The sequence below is a fragment of the Petaurus breviceps genome, unplaced genomic scaffold, assembly GCF_028583685.1.
Source record: "Petaurus breviceps papuanus isolate PSGF00001 unplaced genomic scaffold, PetGlider_PUasm1.0 140, whole genome shotgun sequence".
In the NCBI taxonomy this organism is placed as follows: Eukaryota; Metazoa; Chordata; class Mammalia; order Diprotodontia; family Petauridae; genus Petaurus; species Petaurus breviceps.
Window position 1 is genome coordinate 49,662,803 of NW_027185698.1, and position 22,598 is coordinate 49,685,400.

General features: G+C 37.9%; 1 protein-coding gene across 4 annotated transcripts in view; it reads left to right on the forward strand.

Moving 5' to 3' along the window:
• The window catches only part of GAK (cyclin G associated kinase), a 133,003-nt gene that overhangs the window by 28,150 nt on the left and 82,255 nt on the right, over positions 1-22,598 (forward strand). For all 4 annotated transcript variants that reach the window (XM_069072528.1, XM_069072534.1, XM_069072542.1 and 1 more), the window contains 5 exons: positions 2,741-2,866; positions 6,466-6,555; positions 8,421-8,556; positions 12,987-13,099; positions 19,487-19,598. In XM_069072528.1, coding sequence (XP_068928629.1) covers positions 2,741-2,866; positions 6,466-6,555; positions 8,421-8,556; positions 12,987-13,099; positions 19,487-19,598 — 577 coding nt within the window. The remainder of the gene's footprint in view (positions 1-2,740; positions 2,867-6,465; positions 6,556-8,420; positions 8,557-12,986; positions 13,100-19,486; positions 19,599-22,598) is intronic.

A 22,598-nucleotide genomic window follows, 5' to 3' on the forward strand; every position in this document is an offset into this window, starting at 1 on the left:
TTTAATACTTTTCTAAAATATATTACATTCATCCTGTCTTCATTCTTCAGTGACTCTTTTGAATATAATACAAACTTTTCTTAATTGCTCTGGGTCATAATTTATAAACTTCCATAATTATATTGTACAGTAATAAAGCAGTAAATCCTTTCTAGGGCTTATGAGAAGCATAGTATTATTTGTGTCATCATTGAATGGTCCTGTCCTACATTTATAGTTCATAGGGTTAGGGGTTGTACCTGTGATTTCATGGATAATGCAAGTTCCTGGGTGAGGAACCTCTCTCAGTGCAGTGCTGTCCCATTGCTTCCACTTTTAGTCAAAGACAGCTGCCTATTTCCCTGATGAGACCTGATTTGCCCAGGGTCTCCCAGTCAGAATGGGTGAGAGGAGAAAGTTGAACCTTCATCTTGCTGGTTCTGAGGTCACTTCTCAGTTCACGTTGATACTCTAAGCTCCTTGGGAGGAAAGATCTTTTTAGTCCCTGTATTTATATTCCCAGTGCTCAGCACCATGACTGGAATGTAGAAAAACACTTAACAAATGCTTGCTGATTGATAGTAGCTTATCATTCATGCCTGCTCCTCAGTTTCCTGTCTCTCTTGAGCTGCTATTATTTGCTTTCTCTGAAATTCTTTCCCATCTGCTTTCTTTCTGGTTGGAGCAGACAGTTCTCTGCTGAGGCTGGGGAATGGGCTGGATGCCTGCCTACTGAGGGTCCTTTTGTTTCTTTAGGCTTCACTCCCTCTCTTTTTCCTGCCTGGGTTTTAGCTAATTTCCTGGTCATCAGCTCTCTGACCAAGGAGTCTTTCCATTTCACATTCAACCTATTCCTCAGCAGCACCACTGTCATCTGGATCATCTCAAAGCTCCAAGTCAGTTGAACTGCTTTATGCCACCACTCCAGCTGTCTCTGCTAACACTTTATTCTTATAAATCTCTTTACCAGCAAGCACCCATTATCCACTTATCTATTTTTTGGTCTCTTTAAATGAGTACTCAGGCCCTCAGTCACTTCAGGCAATTCTAAACAGAAATGCTTAGTTTTAGAATGGCAAATCAGTAGGACTCTGCTTAGTGGAGAGAATTTTAACAACTTTCCCATGAGTACTATTTAGATGATACTGTAACCTGTTTGGTGGCAAGGGAGACTGGGGCCAGTATTGCTGTGTATTCCAGACTGACATTTGCCTTTATGAAGACCTGTATTCTTGATCCTCTGAATACTGCCTTTGAAAGAAATTTTGTCTTTAAATGGGCCTGGGGTGTACAAAATGTGACCAGGTTTCTCACATGTTTTTATATTTCTAAGTCTGATAGCATTTTTGTTGTGAGGAGGGTACAAAAAGACTTTAAATTCAGGTATTGGAAGCATTGAAATTGAAGAAAATTTTATTTGTATATTTTAGCTACAACCTGAAGTTTGTGTACATTTGGTGTTTTAATTTTTTTGTCTACCTCTCCAAAGTTCATGATTAGCTATGACTGCTGGCTATGGGAACAGCAGTAGATGGACCATATGGTCATTTCCCAAGTAATTTTGGTGACTGTCACCATAAGCTTTTTAACCTCTTTAAAATAGAGTGAGAGTATTTGAGGAAGAGCCATGTTGGAGAGATTTTAGATGAATTTTATTGAATTGTATCTCACATTCCTCTACCATTCCTCTAAATCTCAGTGTTTTGTGTAGTGGTCAGATGTGTCTATTTCCTATCTGAGATCTTTTCTTCCCTACATCCAGGGCATTTCCTCAAGGATGTGTTGGTGGAGTTGTATCTTTGTTCCAGTTTTTTCCTGACAAGGAGTTTTTCTTTTGTCTTCTCTTCCCTTACAGAGCATGAAGAAGTAATATCAGATCTTCTCTTCTTTTCCCTCTCTTCTTACTCAGCATAGCTAAGCCTTCAGGTAGTTTAGTTTCATTCACCTTTTGCTTAGTCCTAGAGGCCATCATTTGGGGTCTCCTTCCTTCCTGATGTCTTCCAAGGACAATTTTTTGCTCTTGCTTTCTCAATCCATTATCTTGCTCTCCCATACTGGGAGAGAGGCCATGATGAAATTTCCAGGATTTCAGGGCTGAGGTGGATTTTTTTCCTGACTTGAGGTTTGCTTGTAGAGGAGAAGAGATTTATTTGGCAGAGAGAGCATATCTAAAAATGGGGGAACAAGCAACTCTTATTTTAGAGAGAGGGAAACTGTTAAAATAAAGAGTTGCTCTGGATTATCTGTTTTCAAAAACCAAGGTCCATTTGACACTTTAGTCAAGGTTTTTTGGTTTCCCCTTGGGTGAAGGAAATGAAATTTGATAAAATTCCAGGGATTCAACTTCTTGTCTTCTCCCTTTTGACTCTTCTCTGCCATGGCAACATTTAGTTTCATGTCCTACCCTATAGCTTCATAGCTTGTAGTCCTGCTGTGTGTGTCCAGGCATCCCCCTTGTTCACATACACCACCTTGGGGTGGCGGGGCTGTTTCAGCTTCAGACCAGATTGTCTGTCAGTGGCTTTCCAAATTTTTCTATAAACGTTAGCTCTTACTGTTCTTTATATGTGCTCCTAGGCAGCAACTAGACCTAGAGTAGGGCTCCCTGAGGGGAGTAAGGCAAAGTTGGCTTCACAGATGTCAGCAATATAGCACAATGATTTAAAAAAGTTGGTATACTTCAGCTTACATTTTACAAATTATAGCTTATTTATCATGTTCCAATTTCACATGTACTTAAGATGTATATAAAAATTTACAGGTTGAGAATATGCTGATTAGTAACCAAGGAACAATTAAACTGTGTGATTTTGGCAGTGCTACAACTGTGTCACATTATCCTGACTACAACTGGACTGCTCAGAAGAGAGCAATGGTTGAAGAAGAGGTAAGAAATTATAGTAGAATCTTAATTATTGATCCATTGACAAATAGAGAAAATTGCATGTAAAAAATTATTTGTAATAGTTTCTCACTGCCTTAGTTTCCCATTCTACCCAAAGTGATTTCAACAATTTCATATGGAATTAACCTAAATATGACTACAGAATTATAGGGCTGCCATTTTAACAAATCTAACCTATGATTGATTCACAATCTAGACATTCAGTCTAGAAAGGGAAACTCTGATAACAGCTAGCCTGTCTTCATTAAGAATAAGTCATAGTAGATTAAATTTATTTACTGTTTTGACAGTAGTTCTAACCTGGTAGATAAGGAGAAAACTGAAGATATAGTTTACCTGGATTTCAGTAAATCATTTGATAAAATTTTTCATACTATTAAAATTAAGTGAATTTGGAACTAGTTGACTGAATAGTAGTCATTACTTGTTTGATGTCCTTGTGAGAGAAAGACCAATAGACTGCCCCGTGGACCTGTGCTGGGCTTTGTGGTTAAACATTTTTATCAGCAATGTAGAGAAAGGCATAGGTGACTTGCCTAATAGATTTGTAGATGACCCAAAGCTAAGAGGGATATTTAACATACTGGTTGACAGAGGCAAGATCCAAAAAGATCTTGACAGGTTAGAACATTAAACGGAAGTGAATCAAATAAAATTTAATAATGATAAATATAAAGCTTTAAACTTGGGTTAAAAAAATTGACTTCAGAAGTACAAGAATGGGAGAAATGTGGTTAGAAAGCAGTTTGAGAAAGATTTGGTGGTCACAAAAGCTAATTTGTTCTCTGGGTTCATTAAGAGAGATAGAGGACCCAGGAATAAGGACAGAAAGGCAATGGAGTCCACAGGGACTCTTGGTAAAACGGTCTGGCACCCCCGTCCACAGAGAGGCAATGGACTCAGTGCAGATTGAGAATTTTTTTTTTTTGGTTCATGCCTAATGTGGAGATCTGTTTTGCTTGACTAAACAGGTTTGTATCACTTGTTTTTTGGCTTTTGTTTTTTTTTTCAATTCCATGTAAAAATGTTTAAACATTTGTTTTTTAAAATTTTTAGTTCTATGTTTCCCCCCTCCCCCATTGAGAGGGTAAGTAATTTAATATAGGTTATACACGTGTAGTTATGCAAAACATATTTCCCTATTAGTCATGTTGAGGAAGAAAACACACATGGAAAAAACCAACCCCACAAAAGTTAAAAAAAAAAGCATGCTTTGATATGCATTCAGACTTTATCATTTTTCATCATGAGTCCTTTGAAATTGTATGGGATCCTTGTATTGTTGAGACTAGCTAATATCATAATTCTCGCTACCTTCTTTCTCTTGTTTATCTCTAATTTATCTTGTATATATTTTATTTGTACGTACTGTTTGCATGTTGTCTCTCATTAGATTGTGAGTTTTTTGAGAGCAGCCTCTGTTTTTTTGCCTTTCTTTGGATCTGAAGCACTTGGCACATTGCCTAGCATATAGTAGGAGCTCAGTAATTGCTTGTTGACTGATTGACCACCTCAGTTGTTGAGTTCACAGTGAGAATTTTGTTTTATAGTCGTAGTAGAATCTTGCAGCAATGAGTGGTTTGGCATTATTGCAAGGACTGCATATTGTAAATGCAGTCCAGCTTGAACTCTTCCAATGCCAGTGTTTATCTTCATTTTGCTTATTTGTGACTAGAGTATCAAAGGTGCCTGGAGTAGGCTTACCCTAAATTGGCAAGTTTATAAAAGACTATATAGCTGCCTTTGTCTACTTAGGTGGAAAGCCTCATAGACTCTAGCTGCCTTGGGCTACTATAAATAATCTATCATTTGCTTTGAACCAGTTTTTGATTTTCTGGGTTATGATTAAATATGTGACTTCATTTTCTAGAACTAAAAGAGGATGGGGTCTCACAGGTGGTAGTGAGGGAGAAGTCTGTTTCCTATCTTTATTGGGGGGAGATGCTGTTAATATACCCTGTAATTGGATAAGCAGGGCATGTGGCTGTTTTTCTGTTCCTTGAGATCTAGAACTGTTCTAATATGTGAGAGATCTGACATAGGAACTCTGACATGTTCATGTAATGAGAACCGATTTTGCCTACTAAAACCACCATTATTATTGAAGGCTTTATTTTGTTCTGTTTAGTCAAATGGTTTTTTAGAACTACTGAACAACAGAGCAAACACAATTGAGTCAGATTTTCTGTCAATGACATGACATGACCTGGATGGTCACAAACTACCAAAGTTAACATTTCTTTAATATTGAAATGTACTTTATGTGTGTTAATCTCACTTAAGCCCCACAACATTCTTAGGAGGGTAGGTAGCACAAGCTTTATTACCATAGTATTTTTAGATCAGGAAGCAGGCTTTGAGAACTTAACTGACCCAAAAAGCCAAATATACCTGAAAGTACTTGAAGACAGCTAGGTGGTGCAGTGGATAGAGTGCTGCCAGCCTGGAATTAGGAAGACCTGAGTTCACATGCGGTCTCAGACACTTACTAGCTATGTGTGACCCTGGGCAAGTCATTTAACCTTTTTTGCCTCAGTTTTCTCATCTATAAAATGATCTGGAGAAGGAAATGGCAAACTACTGTATCTTTGCCAAGAAAATCCCACATGAGGTTACAAGAGTCAGACACGACTGAAATGACTCCCCAACAAAAATTGAAAGACAAGTTATTCTCTTATGTACAAAGTCTTTCTTCATAGGTCGTGTATAGCAACCTGAATCCTCTTCCCATTCTGAAGGACATTAAAGTTAATAAGGTTTTATTATACTTGTTAGCAGTAATTTAATAAATGCTAATTTTAATTTATGTGAGTTTATGAGCTTGAAATGAATTCCCCAAAATACTTTTTGGTTTGTTTCTAGGTTTCATTCTTTATCTTATCCCTTACATGCCAGTAGTTTATTCATAAACCATTTCTTGTTTAAATGAACTTAGCCACATTAATAAAGTAAAGCCCAGACTTGGTGAGTGGAAAGTTGTCCTCTGCTTCAAACTTGAGAGTTTCGCAGTTGCACGTTTTTAGCTGGCCTTTATTCCAGTAAAAGCACTGAGGTATAGTTAGAGAGATTGCCTGTTTTGGAGAGAGGAGCCTGGACTTAAGTTTGGGCTCAGACACCTGTTAACTTTGTGACCCTGGGCAAAGTATTGCAATTACAGGACATATTACAAGGACCTTTGTAAGCCTTAGGTTCTTAATTTGTAAAGTGATGATAATATTTATACTACCTTCCTGTTAAGAGTGATGGAATCTCCCCCAGTGTACTGCAGCAGTATGGGTGAGGTTCATAGATGCGAATTCAAACAGAATAGTATTTGAATGTTTATATAATTCGCTTTGCTGTTTATTTTTATTGTAAACTTAGAAAGAAAATGAATGATTTTAAAGATTGTTGATCCTATAGTGAAAAATAATAGTCTAAGGCCTGAACATGAACAAAGAAAGATCTGAGCTAATTGGAGGATTAGAAACTCCCTAGACTAAGGACTCCTTCATTGTGTTAGGGTCAGTTTTTAGAAATTAAGATGCTATTTTCTGTGTAATTTTACCTGTGAAGAATGAAATGTTTGAATTTTTCCATAGATCACAAGGAATACAACACCAATGTACAGGACACCAGAAATAATAGACTTATACTCAAACTTTCCAATTGGTGAAAAGCAAGATATCTGGGTAAGAGCTGCTGTTCCTTCATGTGAATGGATGTCTAGAAGGTAGCACTAGAATAATTTTGATGTTTGTGTTCCCATGTCATTTGAGTTGTTATAAAACAGTTACTGTTTCCCTGTGTCCATGTGACTATGCAAATGAGGATGAGATTTGGAGTTGTATCCCAGAGCCCTGCTGCTCTGCTTTCATCTCTAGAATCTGTTGTCTCTTATTGGTAGGAGGTCATTAACTGGTTATGGTCAGGGCACGTTGCTGGGTCTGGGATATGTCTGGCAGCGTCACCAGACAAACCCTTAAGGATCTATAGACCATCATGAGTTTTGAACATTAGAATGTTCTGCAAATACTAATTTGGATTTCAGGAAATTGGTAGGACCATCAACTGAAATGGGATTTGACCTTATTTCTGACTTCTGTGTAACATAGTGTATTAATACATGTATATACAGACATATACATTGTCTCTTTAAATGCTGAATTTTAGTGAAAAAAAAAATCATTTGAAAGTGAAGGTTCATAGCATTCCTTCAGTCGACTAGATCAAGACACAGAGTGCTACATCATTTTGCACAGGTGTGGTTGGATTCCAGTTCTCTCTCTTAAAAATTGTCAGTATCCCTTATGTTAGTTAGGGCTAATTCTTTGGCTACAATTAGCATCTGTTACAAGGGCTTCTACCAGCTTAAGGATTCCCTGAGTTTTTCAGTGAAAATGTTCTTTCCACATCTGCTTCTTTTGGAATACATTCTTACTGAGGTCAAGCCTTGGCCAGTTTGACTCTATGCTCAGTTTTATGTATATGAAAGCTTGTGGAAGAGAGACATGCAGTACAGTGTTCTGATGACAATCTCTCTTACCGTGTAGGAATGACTTTTTCTTTTTTATAATTTTGGCTTTTAGAACCATGGTCATGGTAAAGTAAATTATCCAAGCCCATAATCATGTACCTTAAAGACAGAATCATAATAGGGGTGGCTAGGTGGCACAGTGAATAGAGTTAGGAAAACCTGAGTTCAAATCCGGCTGCAGACACTTAACACTTACTCACCGTGTGACCTTGGGCAAGTCGTTTAACCCCAATTGCCCTGCCTTCCCCCCTCCAAAAAAAAAGACAGAAGCATAGGAAAGTCATTCTTACATTTCAAGAGTAATTGTCATTACAATGTGGTTCAGTATCTTTCTGTTCCCTAAGCTTCCATCTATGTTATGAACAAAAGGTAGTCTTTAGAAAATATCCAGATGTTATGCCACGCTCAATTACTCTTAATATTGGAAGTTAAAAACCCTTGAATAGAGAGGAGACCTATATTTCATCATCAGAAGGAAGCCCATATTATTTATCTGCCATTTATCAATTCCAAGAGACACTAGGATATAGTAAAAAAAAAAAAATAGCTCTAGACCTAGAGTCACAGAGCCCCAGGTTTAGCTATATATGACATTAGATCTTTGGGCATTGGCAAGCCGTTTAACTTCTGAGTTTCCATTTCTTCCTCTGTAAGGTGAGGACAATCCCTACCCTCCTGGGCTCTTGTCAGAGAAGTACAGAAACTTGACAGATTGAAAGTTTTAAGTAGCTAAATTAGCAGCTTTCCTAATTGTCCTTGTACTTTGGTAGGCACATTAATTTTATGTTTATAATTATGTTTGACCCTAACTCAAAAGAAAAGTATTTTATTGAATGGTGACTAGAAAGGTCACCTGAAAGAAGTAGGTGACAAGATGTATGAGATGTATCCTGTGGTAGAGTAATACATGCAATCGGAAAAATTCCTTTTCTAGACTGATACTTGAATAGCCTGGTTTACTAACTGTACTTTAGCTTCTGTGCACTAGTGATCTTTGTGTTTCCCCTAATTTTTGAATAGGCCTTGGGCTGTATCCTGTACCTGTTGTGCTTCAGGCAACATCCTTTTGAAGATGGAGCAAAACTTCGGATAGTTAATGGAAAATACTCAATTCCACCAAATGACACAAGATACACAGTTTTTCATGATCTCATTCGTAAGTTGAAAATCTAAATTTACAGTAAACAGTTTTTAAACTGTTGGAAGGGGCTTCAGAGGATAGGCAAAAGTCAGGTTGGCTAAGCCTTCATGGGTATTACTTAAAAGTCACAAGTTTTCTGAAGCCATAGTCAAGGAGTTGGGAGCCTTTGTTACTTCACTGCTCCATGGACTATTTTTGTCCCTTTTGTCACAAAAGGGATTGTGGGATGAAGGAGTTGGTAGAGGAAATAGCCACAGATCAGGCAATAAGGTTATAGGAGAATATGGAATAGTTTGAGCCTTTCTGTTACCAACTTTGGTTGGAAAATCCATAGAATTATAGTGGGTGACTAATAGTCCTAGCTCATTTTGTCCCTCCTGGGTGTGTCAGATTGCTCCCTCATGATTTCATAGTGTGGACCCAACCCTTAAAGGTTCTAAAACCAGAGCCTTTCCTTAAAGGATGAGCAACATTTTAATAGATGGGGGTGGCTAGGTGGCGAGAGCACCTAGTGACTAGAGTACCGGCTCTGGAGTCAGGAAGACCTGGGTTCGGATGCGGCCTCAGACACTTGACACAAAACTAAACTAGCCGTGTGACCTTGGGCAAGTTACTTAACCCCAATTGCCCTACCCTTCCCCCTCCAAAAAGCCAAAAAAAAAAATTAAAAATTAAAATTTTAATAGATGGAGATTGCAGAGGGAGTAGGCAGATGGTATAAATGCTGAGTCCCATGATATGGCAGAATGACCTTACGGATATTTGAGTATGGTTGGGCTGGAATAGAGACTGTAAGTAGAGTCATGGAACTCGGCCCTGGAAGCAGTCACAAAGAATTTCCTTCTACAGTAGCCTTGACTTGTATATTCTATGTAAAACCTCCAGGGACTGAGAAACTCTGTAGCTCCAGGAGTAGTTTATTCTTCTGATGAGCAGTTATAACTGTTAATCATTTTTTTTCTTAATTGAGCTGAAATCTGCGTGTCTTAGCTCCAACCTCTATTCCCTTCCACTTACTGGATCTCGGTACCCTGTGGGACCAAGCAGAAGCAGAGCAAGTCTTGTCCATGTTCCTCATGATAGTACTTGAAAACAAAGATATTATTCCTCCTAAGAGCCTTCTCTTTTTCAGGGTTTCCATTTTCTGTACTCCCTTTCCCATTCTGACCTAATTCCTTTGGACACACTTTAGTTTGCTAATACTCTTCCTAAATAGAATCATCCAGAACTGATGAGATGGAGTTTAAACTAAAACTCATGAAAAGTATCCAGTACTTAAATGTCTAGTTGAAGAATTCCATTCCTAAAACATGTGGGGCCTTTAAAAAACTGAAAGGCAGTGAAATGTCAAAATTGAGATGCATTTTGATTTCACTTTTTTTTTTTTTTTTTTTTTGCTTTTTGGAGGGGGGAAGGCAGGTCATTTGGGGTTAAGTGACTTGCCCAAGGTCACACGACTAGTAAGTGTTAAGTGTCTGAGGCTGGATTTGAACTCAGGTCCTCCTCACTCCAGGGCCGGTGCTCTATTCACTGTGCCACCTATCTGCCTCTTTATTCAGTTTTGAAGGGAATGTAAGAGAAGGCTTCTTTTAGTTGTATAATTAAAATTCATGCAAAATGCCACAAGTGTTATAATTAGTTCCTTTTAATTCTAAATCATTTGATTCTATGAGATTGAAAAAACCACTTGAGGGCATAAGAGTCAGTAAAAGGGAACAGAGTTAAACTTAGAAATGTGGGATAGGGGCAAGTTGTGAATGAGCTTGAATGCTGAACCAAGGACTATGCTTTATTTTATTTGGGGGACAAGAGGAAATCAGTGAAGGCTTTTCAGTTATGAAAGTTAACACATTTGGACTTGTGCACAGTGAAGTTTAGTTAGCTGTGGTGTGAAGGATGGGTTAGAAAGAGGAGAGACTGGAGGCAGGTTATTCTAATAGCCCGGTCAAGAAGCAAAGAGGCCCCGAATTAATGTGGTGGCTTTGTGAGGGCAAGGGTAGGTCCATTCATTTATGCAGATCCTCTTCCTCATGCCACATCTTCCCCTCAGTGGAATTTTTCCCTTCAAGATGCAAGCACTTTCATGAAGCCTTTCCTTTTTCTCCTAACTCAGTGACCTCTTTAGATTTCCTAAAATGCTTTGACTGAACTTCTCACAACCTACTTTGTATCATACTTCTTCATGTACATTTCTTATCTCCCCAGGAGATTAATTCCAGTGTAGGCCTGAATATGTTGTCATTTTTCTTTGTTGTCCCAGTACTTGACATGGGATCCTGCCCCTAGCAGGTGTTTAATAATTGGTGGATTGTTAGATAACTTTTTTGAGGTGTATGGGAAAGCTGAGGTTAAATTGATTGCATGTGGTGAGAGGGGAAGGGGATTAGGAAGTGGGTAGAATCATGAATGGCTCCAGGGTTCCCTGGGAGAATGGTGGCATCGACAGATAAAGGAAAGTTGGGTGGGGGAAGGGGAGGGCCTCAGGTCTCATCAATAAAAAATTAGCTGGACTTCCACTAAGGAATTAACTTAGCCTTAAGGAACAATTCAACTGATCAGGCTAGTGCAGGTTCCATAGTAACTGAAGCATCCAGCGTGTTCATTCAAGGTATTTCTTTGATTATATGATATTATTTTGGTAGTCTGAAGATATCATTTAACTTGGTAATGATTCCACCCTGAATGAGTTACTATAGTTTGTTAGAGCAGCACAAGGTGAGGAGTTATTTTATAATGCGCATATATTCTAGGTTTTCATATTTCCTTTGAAATGTGAAGGTAACTTCTTTTTCATAATGGTGGTGAGAATGAGAGGCTAAACTCTTTTTCTGTAGATTTGAGGGGCACTTTCTTTCTCTGTACTTGTTTCTTCTCCCCTCTGCCTAACTCACTTTCCTATATTTGTGCTCACCAACCCAACTATGATCAAGCAGGGTTATCTTGAAGGCTAATGAGTGAGAGGAGAATTAACATCTTGTTTATCCGCATATATATTTTTTGGAAACACTTGGCACTTTGATCCAGAGCAACTTCAGTTATCAGCCTGTAACCGGATCATTCCCTGATCTTTTGACCTTACAGATACTAATAGTAGGGATTTTTTCAACTGCCCTGTGTTGCTAGATGTCCTGGCTTCTGCTTCTGTGGTCATATATGGGGTAGAAAGGAAGCAGGCTCACCAAGCTGGCAGTCCCTACTGGCACTATTTGTCATTGCGTTGCTGTTGCATGGTCCTGCTCTTTTTGCCAACTCAACCTTTTGACATCTGTAGAGCAGAGAACTGGGGAAGGGGTGAAAGTTATCTTTTCTGTATTCTGTAACTCTTCATGGATGAAGAGGATTAGCTGGGGGCATTATTGCCTAGGAAGGTTGTGGCGTCTTCAGTTACTGTTTAGATTCCCATTCTGGGATGGTTTAGGCAAGCTTTTGTTGGAAAGTCAGAGGACAGACTTGACTTCTCTGATTATCTGGTCTGATCAAGGAAATTCCCTGGTTTGGAATTTATCTTCACTGTAAACTAGTAGAAGGGGTCTATTAGGAAATAATTTCTGCTATGTAGACAGTATATGGCGTTATTTGCTAGTTGTTAGTGTGAGTTTTCTTATTGTGAATTTCGTTAAGTTTCATGGAGCAGTGCAGTCTTTCTTAGGGCTTTTCTGTAAACATTACATTGAGAGGAGACCATGTATTAGGAGAGAGTTGTAGGGAGGGGTAGGAATGAGAACAGCATGATGTGTCTTCACTACCTTCTTTCTCCCCCTCCTCCCTGACCCCTTCCTCCCGCACCCCCAACCAAACCAAACCAAACCAACAACACACCACAAATCCTTCACAAAGTATATGCACATGCATATTTTATGATATGACCCCTTATTTAGGGGAAAAACTCTCTAGTTTAATATCTTTGAAGGGCATGCCTTTATTTTTAATTCAGTGCTTAATCCTTATAAAAAATTCAGTGAAGCAGCTAGGCAAGCTAGACTTGGAGTCAAGAAGAAAGACCTGAGTTCCAGTTGGGCTTCCTCATTCACTTTCTAGCAGTGTGACCCTTACTTAATCTCTCTCAGTGTCAGTTTCCTTATTTGCAAAATGGGGATAATAGCGGCATCTGTCTCCCAGGTTTGTTATGATGATAAATGAGATAACATGCACAGGGCTTTGTAAACCATAAAGGTTTATGTAAATATGCTTGTTATTATTATCATCTGAAATGTGTTAAATTTTAACAGGTTTTACTGTCTTGATGGCATCTACATTGCCATTGCTCTGTATTGCCTAAATTGCTTTTAAATGAAAAATTCTGTTCTTTATGGGAACATCTGAATACACATTCAGGTTCAGATTTTTCTCTTGCTTTTTTGGGTTGATAATAATTGCTAGCTTCATTCTACCTGTTCTGATACATTTTCATGACTGATATAACTAAAACATACTTCTGTTTTAAGGCTCCACACTGAAGGTGAACCCAGAAGAAAGGTTGTCAATTACAGAACTTGTGAATCAGCTACAGGAGATAGCAGCTGCTAGAAATGTGAATCCAAAGTCACCTATCACAGAGGTGAGAGAAAGGGCTTTTATACTGTTTTATTGAGTGGTCTTTCTTAAGATGGTAATGGGAGTTCAGAGTACTGCTTGAACTTGTATATGCAACTTTCCAAATAAGAAAACAACTTTCTTAGCAGTTCACCTACCCCATCTAGCTCACTACAGTGGTGTCAGTCTCTCACATTCTTGACTCTTCCCTTCCCTCCTTCGGATTAGAAGAGTGAAAATGGAGAGACAGTTAAAAAAAAACCCCAGCCTCTGATTGGAGGGTTAGGACAGTTCCATCCATGACTTGAGAGATTATGAGGTGCTATGGGGTGTGGGTGAACATCTTATAACCCAAGCTTACTGATCACGTAAGGTGCCTTTTAGTGATGGAGTCAGGCATGTTAGATGCCCATTTGCCTCTTTTTCCTTGTGATTTACAAGGAATTGCCTTAACTTTATGAAGTTCCACATGCAATTGTAGAAGTGAACCTGGCTCTTGTCCCTTTGTAAGTGTTTGGTTTAGTTAGGCTGAGGCCAAGAGAAAAACCAGGCCTCGACCTGCAGACTTTGGTGATGGAATCAGTGAGGATTGAGGCAAGGCCTTATGTTATCCTTTAATCTGAGGAATGACCCTCTGGGAGCTTGGGTTATCTTAGTTAGTTAGTTGAGGTGCCCCAGGGTTAGGACTCCTCTACAACTGAGCCCTGAAGAGCCAGGCCTAAAGTGATCGAATGATTGATTGGCAGCTCTCCGGTTCCCTCTCTTCTTTGTGTCATTAGGGCTAGTGGGAGTAGGACGCATCATAATTATTCTTTTGTTCTTCACAAGGCTCTTGGGGGGCTGTTCCATTCGATCAGCCTCTTATCCATCCAAAGGGAATTTTTTATCCTGTGTGGAAAAAATATGAATCTTTCCAGTTATCTTGTGGCTCAATGGATAGAATACCGACCTAGAGACAGGAAGACCTGAGTTTAGATCTGGTCCCAGACACTTACTAATTTTGTAACTCAGGGCAAGTCATTTAACCTGTCTGCCTCAGTTTCCTCAACAATAAAATGGGATAATAATAGCATCTACCTTAGGGTTATTGTGAGAATCAAATGAGATAATATTTGTAAAAGCACTTACTACAGTACCTTGCACATGGTAAGTACTATATAAATCCTTATTTCCTTTTATATTTCCTTCCCTCCATTCCTCTTACCAGTCTGTTTTCTAATTCACTGGAAGTATTACTTGCACTCAGGAGTATATCTAGGAAAGGTCATTACTGAGGTTTATCAGAAGGAAAGATCTGTGACAACCCATACTGTTGTCCCTGAAAGAATAATCCTAGCAGCTGTATGGTGGGCCCCTGTCAAACTGTGGGTTTGGCAGCCAGCTTCTGGAAAGTGATGCTTTTGATCCCAAGTCTTGTCTTTGCTTTTTTATTAAGAGTTTCCCTTGGAGCTCACGTGATTGAAACCTCAGTGATCTAGGTAGGTGTGCTCATGGAGGATGTGAACTGCCTTTATGAAAACATTGGAAGCAACAGGCCTGTGAATAGAATATATTCCTCAGGTGTCCCATCTGCTGGAATCCTGGTGCGTCCATCTGTTGTGGAGAACCTACACTTGATCAGGCAGATGCTGATTAACAACATCTTGAATTTTCATAGTATTTCATATTTTTGAGAGCCGCTTCCCAGAGAATTGCATAGCACACTGTCCCTTTAATTCAGGATTCATTGGTTCATAGGCTTAGTGCTCAAAGGGATGGCAGAGACCATTTAGTCAAACCGCCTTGTTGTACAGTTAAGGAAACAGGCCCAGAGGGTGTAGAGGCTTGGCCATGGTCATACAGCAATGCCATTGCCAAGGTCTTAACACCTAGCTTCTGATTCCAAAGCCACAGCTCTTTCTCTTGTGTGCATATAAAGAAACTGAAGCCCTGAAGGTTGTTCTTTGTTATCAAGATCACCCAAATCCAATCTAGAACCCATGTGTTCTGTCTCCCAGTCTAGGACTCTTGGCTCTGTACGCAGCTCTCAGTATGTCTGTTATTTTTTAAATTTTTTTGTTAGTATGTCTGTTATTTACAGATCTTCATGTTGGTTCTAATTCTCTTTCCATCTCTTTATGCTGCTCCAGTATTTGAATTCAGGGGGCCTCTGATGTTTTAAAATGAGATATATGGGTTGGATCTCTGCCCCTGGTTCCCAGCCTCTTACTGCCTGTATTATTACCTCATACTTTTCTTCTGAAAGTCGGAGTTTATTGTACCCAACCTTGAGATACAGATTCTCATTAATGATTCTTTGTTCATCCCCTTTTCTTGCTTGTCCAGTTCCACGTTCCAGACTTCATAAAATAAGGTTTAACTAATGAGCCCCTAGAATGTGGAATTGGAAGGGACTGGAGAGATCCTTTAGGAGTTCTTGTGGTATACCTTGGACCCTCTCTGGTACACAGAGGAAGCCTTTGGTCTCCTACTCTGAATGATACTGTTAAATGCATAAAATAAAATATTGATTATAGTAAAAGAGTTATGGAAATATAAAAAACAATGGAGAGACTCACTCCAGGTTAAGATCTCCTGATATAGTTGGATTCCCTCATTTTTCAGATGAGAAGACTAAGCCCCCAGAGGGGGAAGTGATGAGTCCAGACAGCTGTTAACTAGCATAGTCTACTGAGTGTAACTCTGGTCCCCTCTCTCCAAACCTAGCATTTTCCCTCTACTGCAGGGTCACCTTTGTGAGTGGCAGTGCTGGAATGTCTATATATAGGACTCATGATCTTTCTGTAGCACTTTAGAGTTGATATTCCTTTCTTTACTACATCCCAGTGAGGCAGGTGCTACCATGTAGTCTGCCTGTTGTACAGAGGAGGGACCTGGCAGGAGCTGGGTTCTGACTCCCAGGCCACTAGTCCTTCCACTGTGACATTTGTCTTCATGTGATCTGATGGACTGGCTGTACCAACCACTTTGTTGAAGTTTCTTTTGTGCAGTGTTTATCGCAGAGTATGATGGCATGAAGGTTCAAGACTCGAGTACTCATACCTTGTTTTGGGTGGCTGAGGCAGGCTGCTAACATCATGAACTCTCCTTGGCTAGGGTTTTATTACATCTCCATTAGATACAGATTCTTTAATCATTGGTAGCAGTCAGTGCCATGGCTTTTCCCTCGTGAAGATCTTGAGTTGTGTGTAGATTTCTCTGGATTTTAGTTGTTTTGGCTATCTGGATTATAATTTAAAAAATCTTTGACTATAAGCCTTGTACAGGATAGTTTATAGTCTCTGTGTTTTCTGTCAGAGTGCTGAAAGGTTGATAGTGTTGAAACATCTCAAAAATTGTTGTTCAAGTAATTTTTTAATCATTAAGAAATAAAACCAAAGAAATGCAGATTAAAAAAAACCTCCAAAGAATCATCAAAAAGAAAGCTTAACATTAGGATTGCTTTTTGTGATCTGTTTTGGAATGAACTAAAATATTTTTTGCATTTGCAAGTATTAACTGATAAAAACTTCATGAGTAAGAACAATTAGCAGATTCATTAGTTGCTCAACTCCTCAAGGATAATTATTTTAAATCTTCTGTCTTATTGTTCAGGGGTATGTTATAGCATACAAGTCTGGTTTCCTCGGATGAAATGTAAGACTTATGCAATTCTGACATTATGAAATACAGGATTAGTCATCAAGGTATCATCTTTTACATATTTGATAAAGAATGTAGCTAGAAAAATAATTTATGAACATGATTAATGTTCTTTTCTGCTTTGGGCATTAGTTATTGGAGATGGAACATTTGCAGCTATCTATCCATAACTACAAAGACAAAAATCAAATGTCTGTACTTTGGTAGGATATTTGTTTGCTTTAAATTAGTAGTTTATTTTGTTATGAGGAGAGTATGGTATAGTACTCCCAATAAAATACATGTCACATTTGTCTGTGTGAATCTTCTGATATAAACTTGGTAAAATGAACTTTGGAACTTGGAAAAAATGATTTGAAACAAGTTTGACAGGTTTTGGAGATACCCCACCAAAAACTGGGGTAACATTTAATTAAAGTTCTTGGATTCTCATTTTAATGTATTTCAACTAAAATTTTTGTTTTCTGAATTTTTAAAAATATATTCACGATATTCTACCCATTTTCAAAAAGATTGGAGGCAACTTGCAAAGTTAATATCTGTATAATTTGGCCTCTTTGCAATTTTTAACCATTGTTTCTAGTTCTGGCCTCTGGGGCCAAACAGAACAACATATTTCCATATAGTCATATTGTAAAAGAAAACAGAGACAAAAAGAGCTAAGAAATTGAAAAGTTGCTTCAATTTGCATTTAGACTCTATAAGTTCTTTCTCTGGAGGTGGATAGTATTTTTCATCATAAGTCCTTTGGAATTGTCTTTGATCATTGTCTTGCTGAGAATAGCTAAGTCATTTCAGAGTTGATCATTGTACAATTTTGCTATTACTGTGTGTACAATGTTATCCTGGTTTTGCTTAGTTCACTTTGTATCAGTTAGTATTAGTCTTTCCAGGTTTTTCTGAATGCATCCTGTTGATCATTTTCTATAGCACAACATAGTATTCCATCGTAATCACATACCACAGCTTGTTCAGCCATTCTGCAGTAGATGGACATTCCCTCAATTTCCAGTTCCTTGCCACCACAAAAAGAGTTCCTATAAAGATTTTTGTATATGTAGATCTTTTTCCTTTTTATAAAATCTCTTTGGGATACAGCCCTAGAAGTAGTGTTGCTAGGTCAAAGGGTATGCACATTTTTATAGCCCTTTGAGAATAGTTCCAAATTGCTCTCCAGTATGGTTGGGTTAGTTCACAACTCCAGCAGCACAGTTAATTTCTCAATTTTCCCACATCCCTTCCAACATTTGTCATTTTCCTTTTCTATCATGTTAGCTAATCTGATAGGTGGGAGGTAATAGCTTAGAGTTGTTTTAATTTGCATTTCTGTAATCAGTAGTGTTTTGTAGCATTTTTTCATAGGACTATAAATAGTTTTGATTTCTTTTTCTGCAAACTGCCTGTTAGTATCCTTTGGGGATATAACTTGCTGTCCTTTGAAAAATCTATAGCTAATTGAAAACCTGGATAATGATATAAACTAATGATGATAATTTTCATTATAAAGGAAATGATTTTGAACTACTTATTTATTCATCATTTTCAGTCCATGAAAACTCTTTTCTCCAGATTTGGAAACTTGAGAAAACCATACTTTTTTTTTTTAGGTAGCAGCATTATCATTTCTTGTTACTACCATTATTATAGCACTTTTAAGCTTAGGAGGGTTTCATTTATGTGATAACACTGTGTCTATATCTATATCTGTATCTATATGTATCTATATATCTCTATCTCTTCTTTATGGTTAAGTATGCAAAACTTCAAATTCATAGGCTTGATAGGCTGACTCATTATTTAAATCTTAATTTAAATTTAAAATCTTAAGATTAAGGCTTGGAATGGGCATAGCAGGTATTAGATTGTGAAGTAAACTTAGAAAGTGTGGTGCTGCATCTGAGCCCTATTTTTTTTTTGGTAAATAATCATTACTTAATTTGGGAGTCAGTAAACATTTATTAAATACCTCCTGTGGCCAGGCACTGTGCTAAGCACTGGGGATACGATTAAGAAAAAGAACAGCCCCTCCCCTCAAAGGACTTTATAGTCTGATGGGGAAGACAACACACAAAAAGAAGTGAAAAGGGGGCCTTGGAAAAGTTTATTGCTTTACCTACCAGTAGTTTTTCAGTTAGAGGGGAGAGTCAGCTGAGGGTGCTAAGGTAGAGTTGAGGATCACAGCTGAATCAGTTTCCAAAATGAGATTTCAGGTGATGGCTTATCTTGTAGCAGCCACATTATTGATGTTGAATCCAAGCAGAACAGCTGGTTGGAAATGACGTTTTCTGGGAGCTTTATGTAGTTGGAGTCCTAGAGTGGTTAAAATTCTAAGGAGTCTGGCAGAGCAGCTATGTGGCCAATGATAAGTAGTCCCCAGGGAAGAATGGAAACAAGCTCCAAAGGAAAATTGAACTTGAGCTGAGCCTTGCACTGTTGGGATGTTACACAGTTAGTTGTTAGCAGCTGGTGACTGTGCTAGCCATAATTGCTAGCCTATTCTTGTGGGGGACCTGATTTGCCATGGGATTTGTATTTTTGACTACAAAATGCCCATGAATGGGCAATAGGATTCACTTGATAGAGGTTAACTTTATAGTCAACTTTGCCAAAGGCATTTATTCCCATTTTGGTGGTACCAACTTTATGGTGCTGGAAAACGTACTATAAGCACATTTTGTTGGCTGATTTTTGTTCATGTATCAAATTTCATGGAAAAAAAAAACCCGTGAAAGTGTATAATGATAAATATGACCGTATTGACTCTTTACAGCTTCTGGAACACAATGGTGGTTATGGAAATAACATGCAGCCCAGAGGTTCTCTCAGTTCAGTACCACAAAGTACTAAGGCCGTGGGGCAACTCAGCAATGTGTACAGTGGAGGTACGTGTTCATTTTAAAACTCTCTGAATCTGCCTTCTTTCTTATCCATGGCATGTTATCTTTGTGAGTAGGGAATTCTCTATAAAACCAAATTTGAAAGCATTTTGATTGATACTCCTTTGAGTAATATTTAGTCATTTTAATTTTGATGTTGGTTTCCCTGTTGTTTAACATCAGACTTTCTATACTTAAGTGTGCTTTTGGTGTAAGAGCCTCAGTTTTAAATAGGAATCTTTGGGACAGGGCTGTGCTAAAATACACCTTTGCTTAAATGCATCCTTTCTTTACAATATAAATTAATAATAATAATAACTAACATTTTTATAGTGCCTACTGCATGCCAGGCCTTGGGCTAAAAGCTTTACAAATATTATCTCACTTGTTCCTCACAACAAGTGGGAGGTGGGTGCTGTTATTATCTCCATTTTACAGATGAGGAAACTGAGTTCGACCTAGGTTAAATGACTTGTCCAGATTCACACAGCTATCAAGTGTCTGAGTTAGATCTAGGTTAAATGACTTGTCCAGGTTTGCACAACTATCAAGTGTTGAGGCAAAGTTTGAACTCATATCTTCCTGACCCTAGGTCCAGCGCTGCACCACCTGCTTTCATATTGTTAAATACCATGAAAATGGCATTGTCTAGGTTCCTATATCCTCTTGTGCCTTGTATATAATAGATACTTTTCAAATGTCTGGTGAATGAATGACTGAATTGAGAGTATGGTATTCCCACAGTTGATGGATATCCTCATGTTTGATGAATGAGTGACTGAATTAAGAGCATAGTGTCCTCATGAAATATTTGGTTGTAGGAAAAGGTGCTATTATCTTCTTGCTCAGGAATTTTTATTGCAGGCCATGACCTAGTGTGGTCTTAATCACATTAATTGTACCAAACTGAACTCCCTAGGAATAGGCTTAACTTCTTGTAATCCTTAATACCAACATCAGAGCTTGTGTTGACCTACATCTTGGAATGATTCTGAGTTGAGACCCTTTAAAACTCACATTCACCTGGACTTTGTTAGTTCTTACCAGACTCTCCATTCTTAAGAGAGGCTCCTTGTTCTTCTCTCTTTCTCTTCTTTCATCATTTTATTAAAGATACATAATTCACCTCCTCTGAAGTCTTAATTAATACTCACCATCTCACTTATAATAACAGGTTCAGGCAAAGGCCTGTCATTTTTACCTTCATAACATCTTTGGAAAATGTTCCCTTCTCTCTTCTGACATCCATCACCCTGGTTCAGGCCTTCATAACCTTATGCCTACATTATTGCAGTAGCCTGTTGGATGTTCTGTCTGCTTCTAGTCTCTCCTTGTTCTCATCCATCCTCCACTCAGCTTCAACATGATTTTCCTGATGTGAAGGTCTAACCAGATCATGCCTGTATTCAGGAAACTCCAGTGACTTATCACATGCTCCAGGATCACTACAGCAATCTTAAAGTCATCTAACCTCAATGTAACCCACACATATTTATTCTCCTCATCTTTTCTCTGAGAAAAATGTGGTCATTAGTATTTGTTTTGGTTACTGTAGTGTTTGGTTTATGCATATGTCATACATGGTAATTTCCACATAAATCTCTATGTGAACATTGATTTACGGTGGTAAATCTGTCTATTTAGGAGGATTTTTTATTGTTATTATTTAGATTTGTTTATAAATGCTGCAGAAAGACACTTTACATGAAGTATAAAATGCTTTGAATACAAAATAATAAATAGAAAGTTAATGACTTAAGAAGCAGTATATTCCAATTTGATATTTTACTGCCAATTACAGAGTTTTGATGAAGGACTGAAATAAGTTTTAATCTTCACCTTTGTCATAAATAGTCATATCGATGAAGGTGGGAAGCATGGCCTATAAGGAAACATTACTACTCTTACTACTTGGTTAAGTTACATCTGACCTGTATCTGATCTTGAGGATAAGAGTATAGGTATGAATAGAGAGTAATGTCACTAATTTTTTTTCAGACATGCTGGCACTTATACATCCAAATGTTTTACCCTTTATAACAGAACTAAAAATAAAACCAACCCTTTGAAACACTTGACAGTCATTTAATTTTATCTTAAAAGAAAACATATTGATGGGGCATTTACTACCTTCTGCAGTGGCCTATTTTATTTTTGAACAGGTATAATTGGTATTTAGCTTTTTTTTTTTTTTTTACAGCAAGCTTGTATCTGTTCTTTGCAATTTCCATTCATTTCTCTTGGTTTTGTTTTATGGGGCCACAGAACAAATCTGATCCCTGTTTCACATAACAGTCCACTTGACTTAAAGATAACTACTGTGCCCCTTTAAAGTTTCTCTTCAGACTAGATATCATCAGTTATTCCAGCCATTCCTTATACTCCATGGACTGTAGCACTTTCAGCATCCTGATTGCCCTTCTAGGCAAGTTTAGTTTAAATATTTTTCTTAAAATATGACATCTAAAGTTGAACTTTTTGGCCTGCTATTGACTCATACTGAATTTTCTGTCCACTAAAACTCCAAAATCTTTTTCATATAACACACCTTCTATTCTTGTGTGGTTGATTTTCTTTAATACTACTTTATGATTATACCTTTTTCTGTATCACAATTAACAAAGATTCTATTTATGGTTTTGAATTTTCACATCTTTTAGATTTTTACTCTGCAATCTAATTTGTTAATTCCTCTCAGTTTTTTGTCATCTCGAAGATTGGTAAGTATCCCATCTGTGATAAAAAATACCGAAAGGTACAAGGCCAAGGAATAATCCTCTTGAGTATTCTACTAGATCATTCTCTTGGTGTTGATGTAATTTCATTAATCATGTCAGTTTTGGTCTAGTGCTTCAGCCAATTTTGAATCTCCCTAACTGCTAAATTTCTGCATAACAAACCTTTTGGTTTTGTGCGCAATGCCATTGATGATAAAAACCAACATTAAGTTATTTAATCTGAGTTGATAGAGACCTTAGAAATTACTTGTTGCAGCTTTCCAGCTAA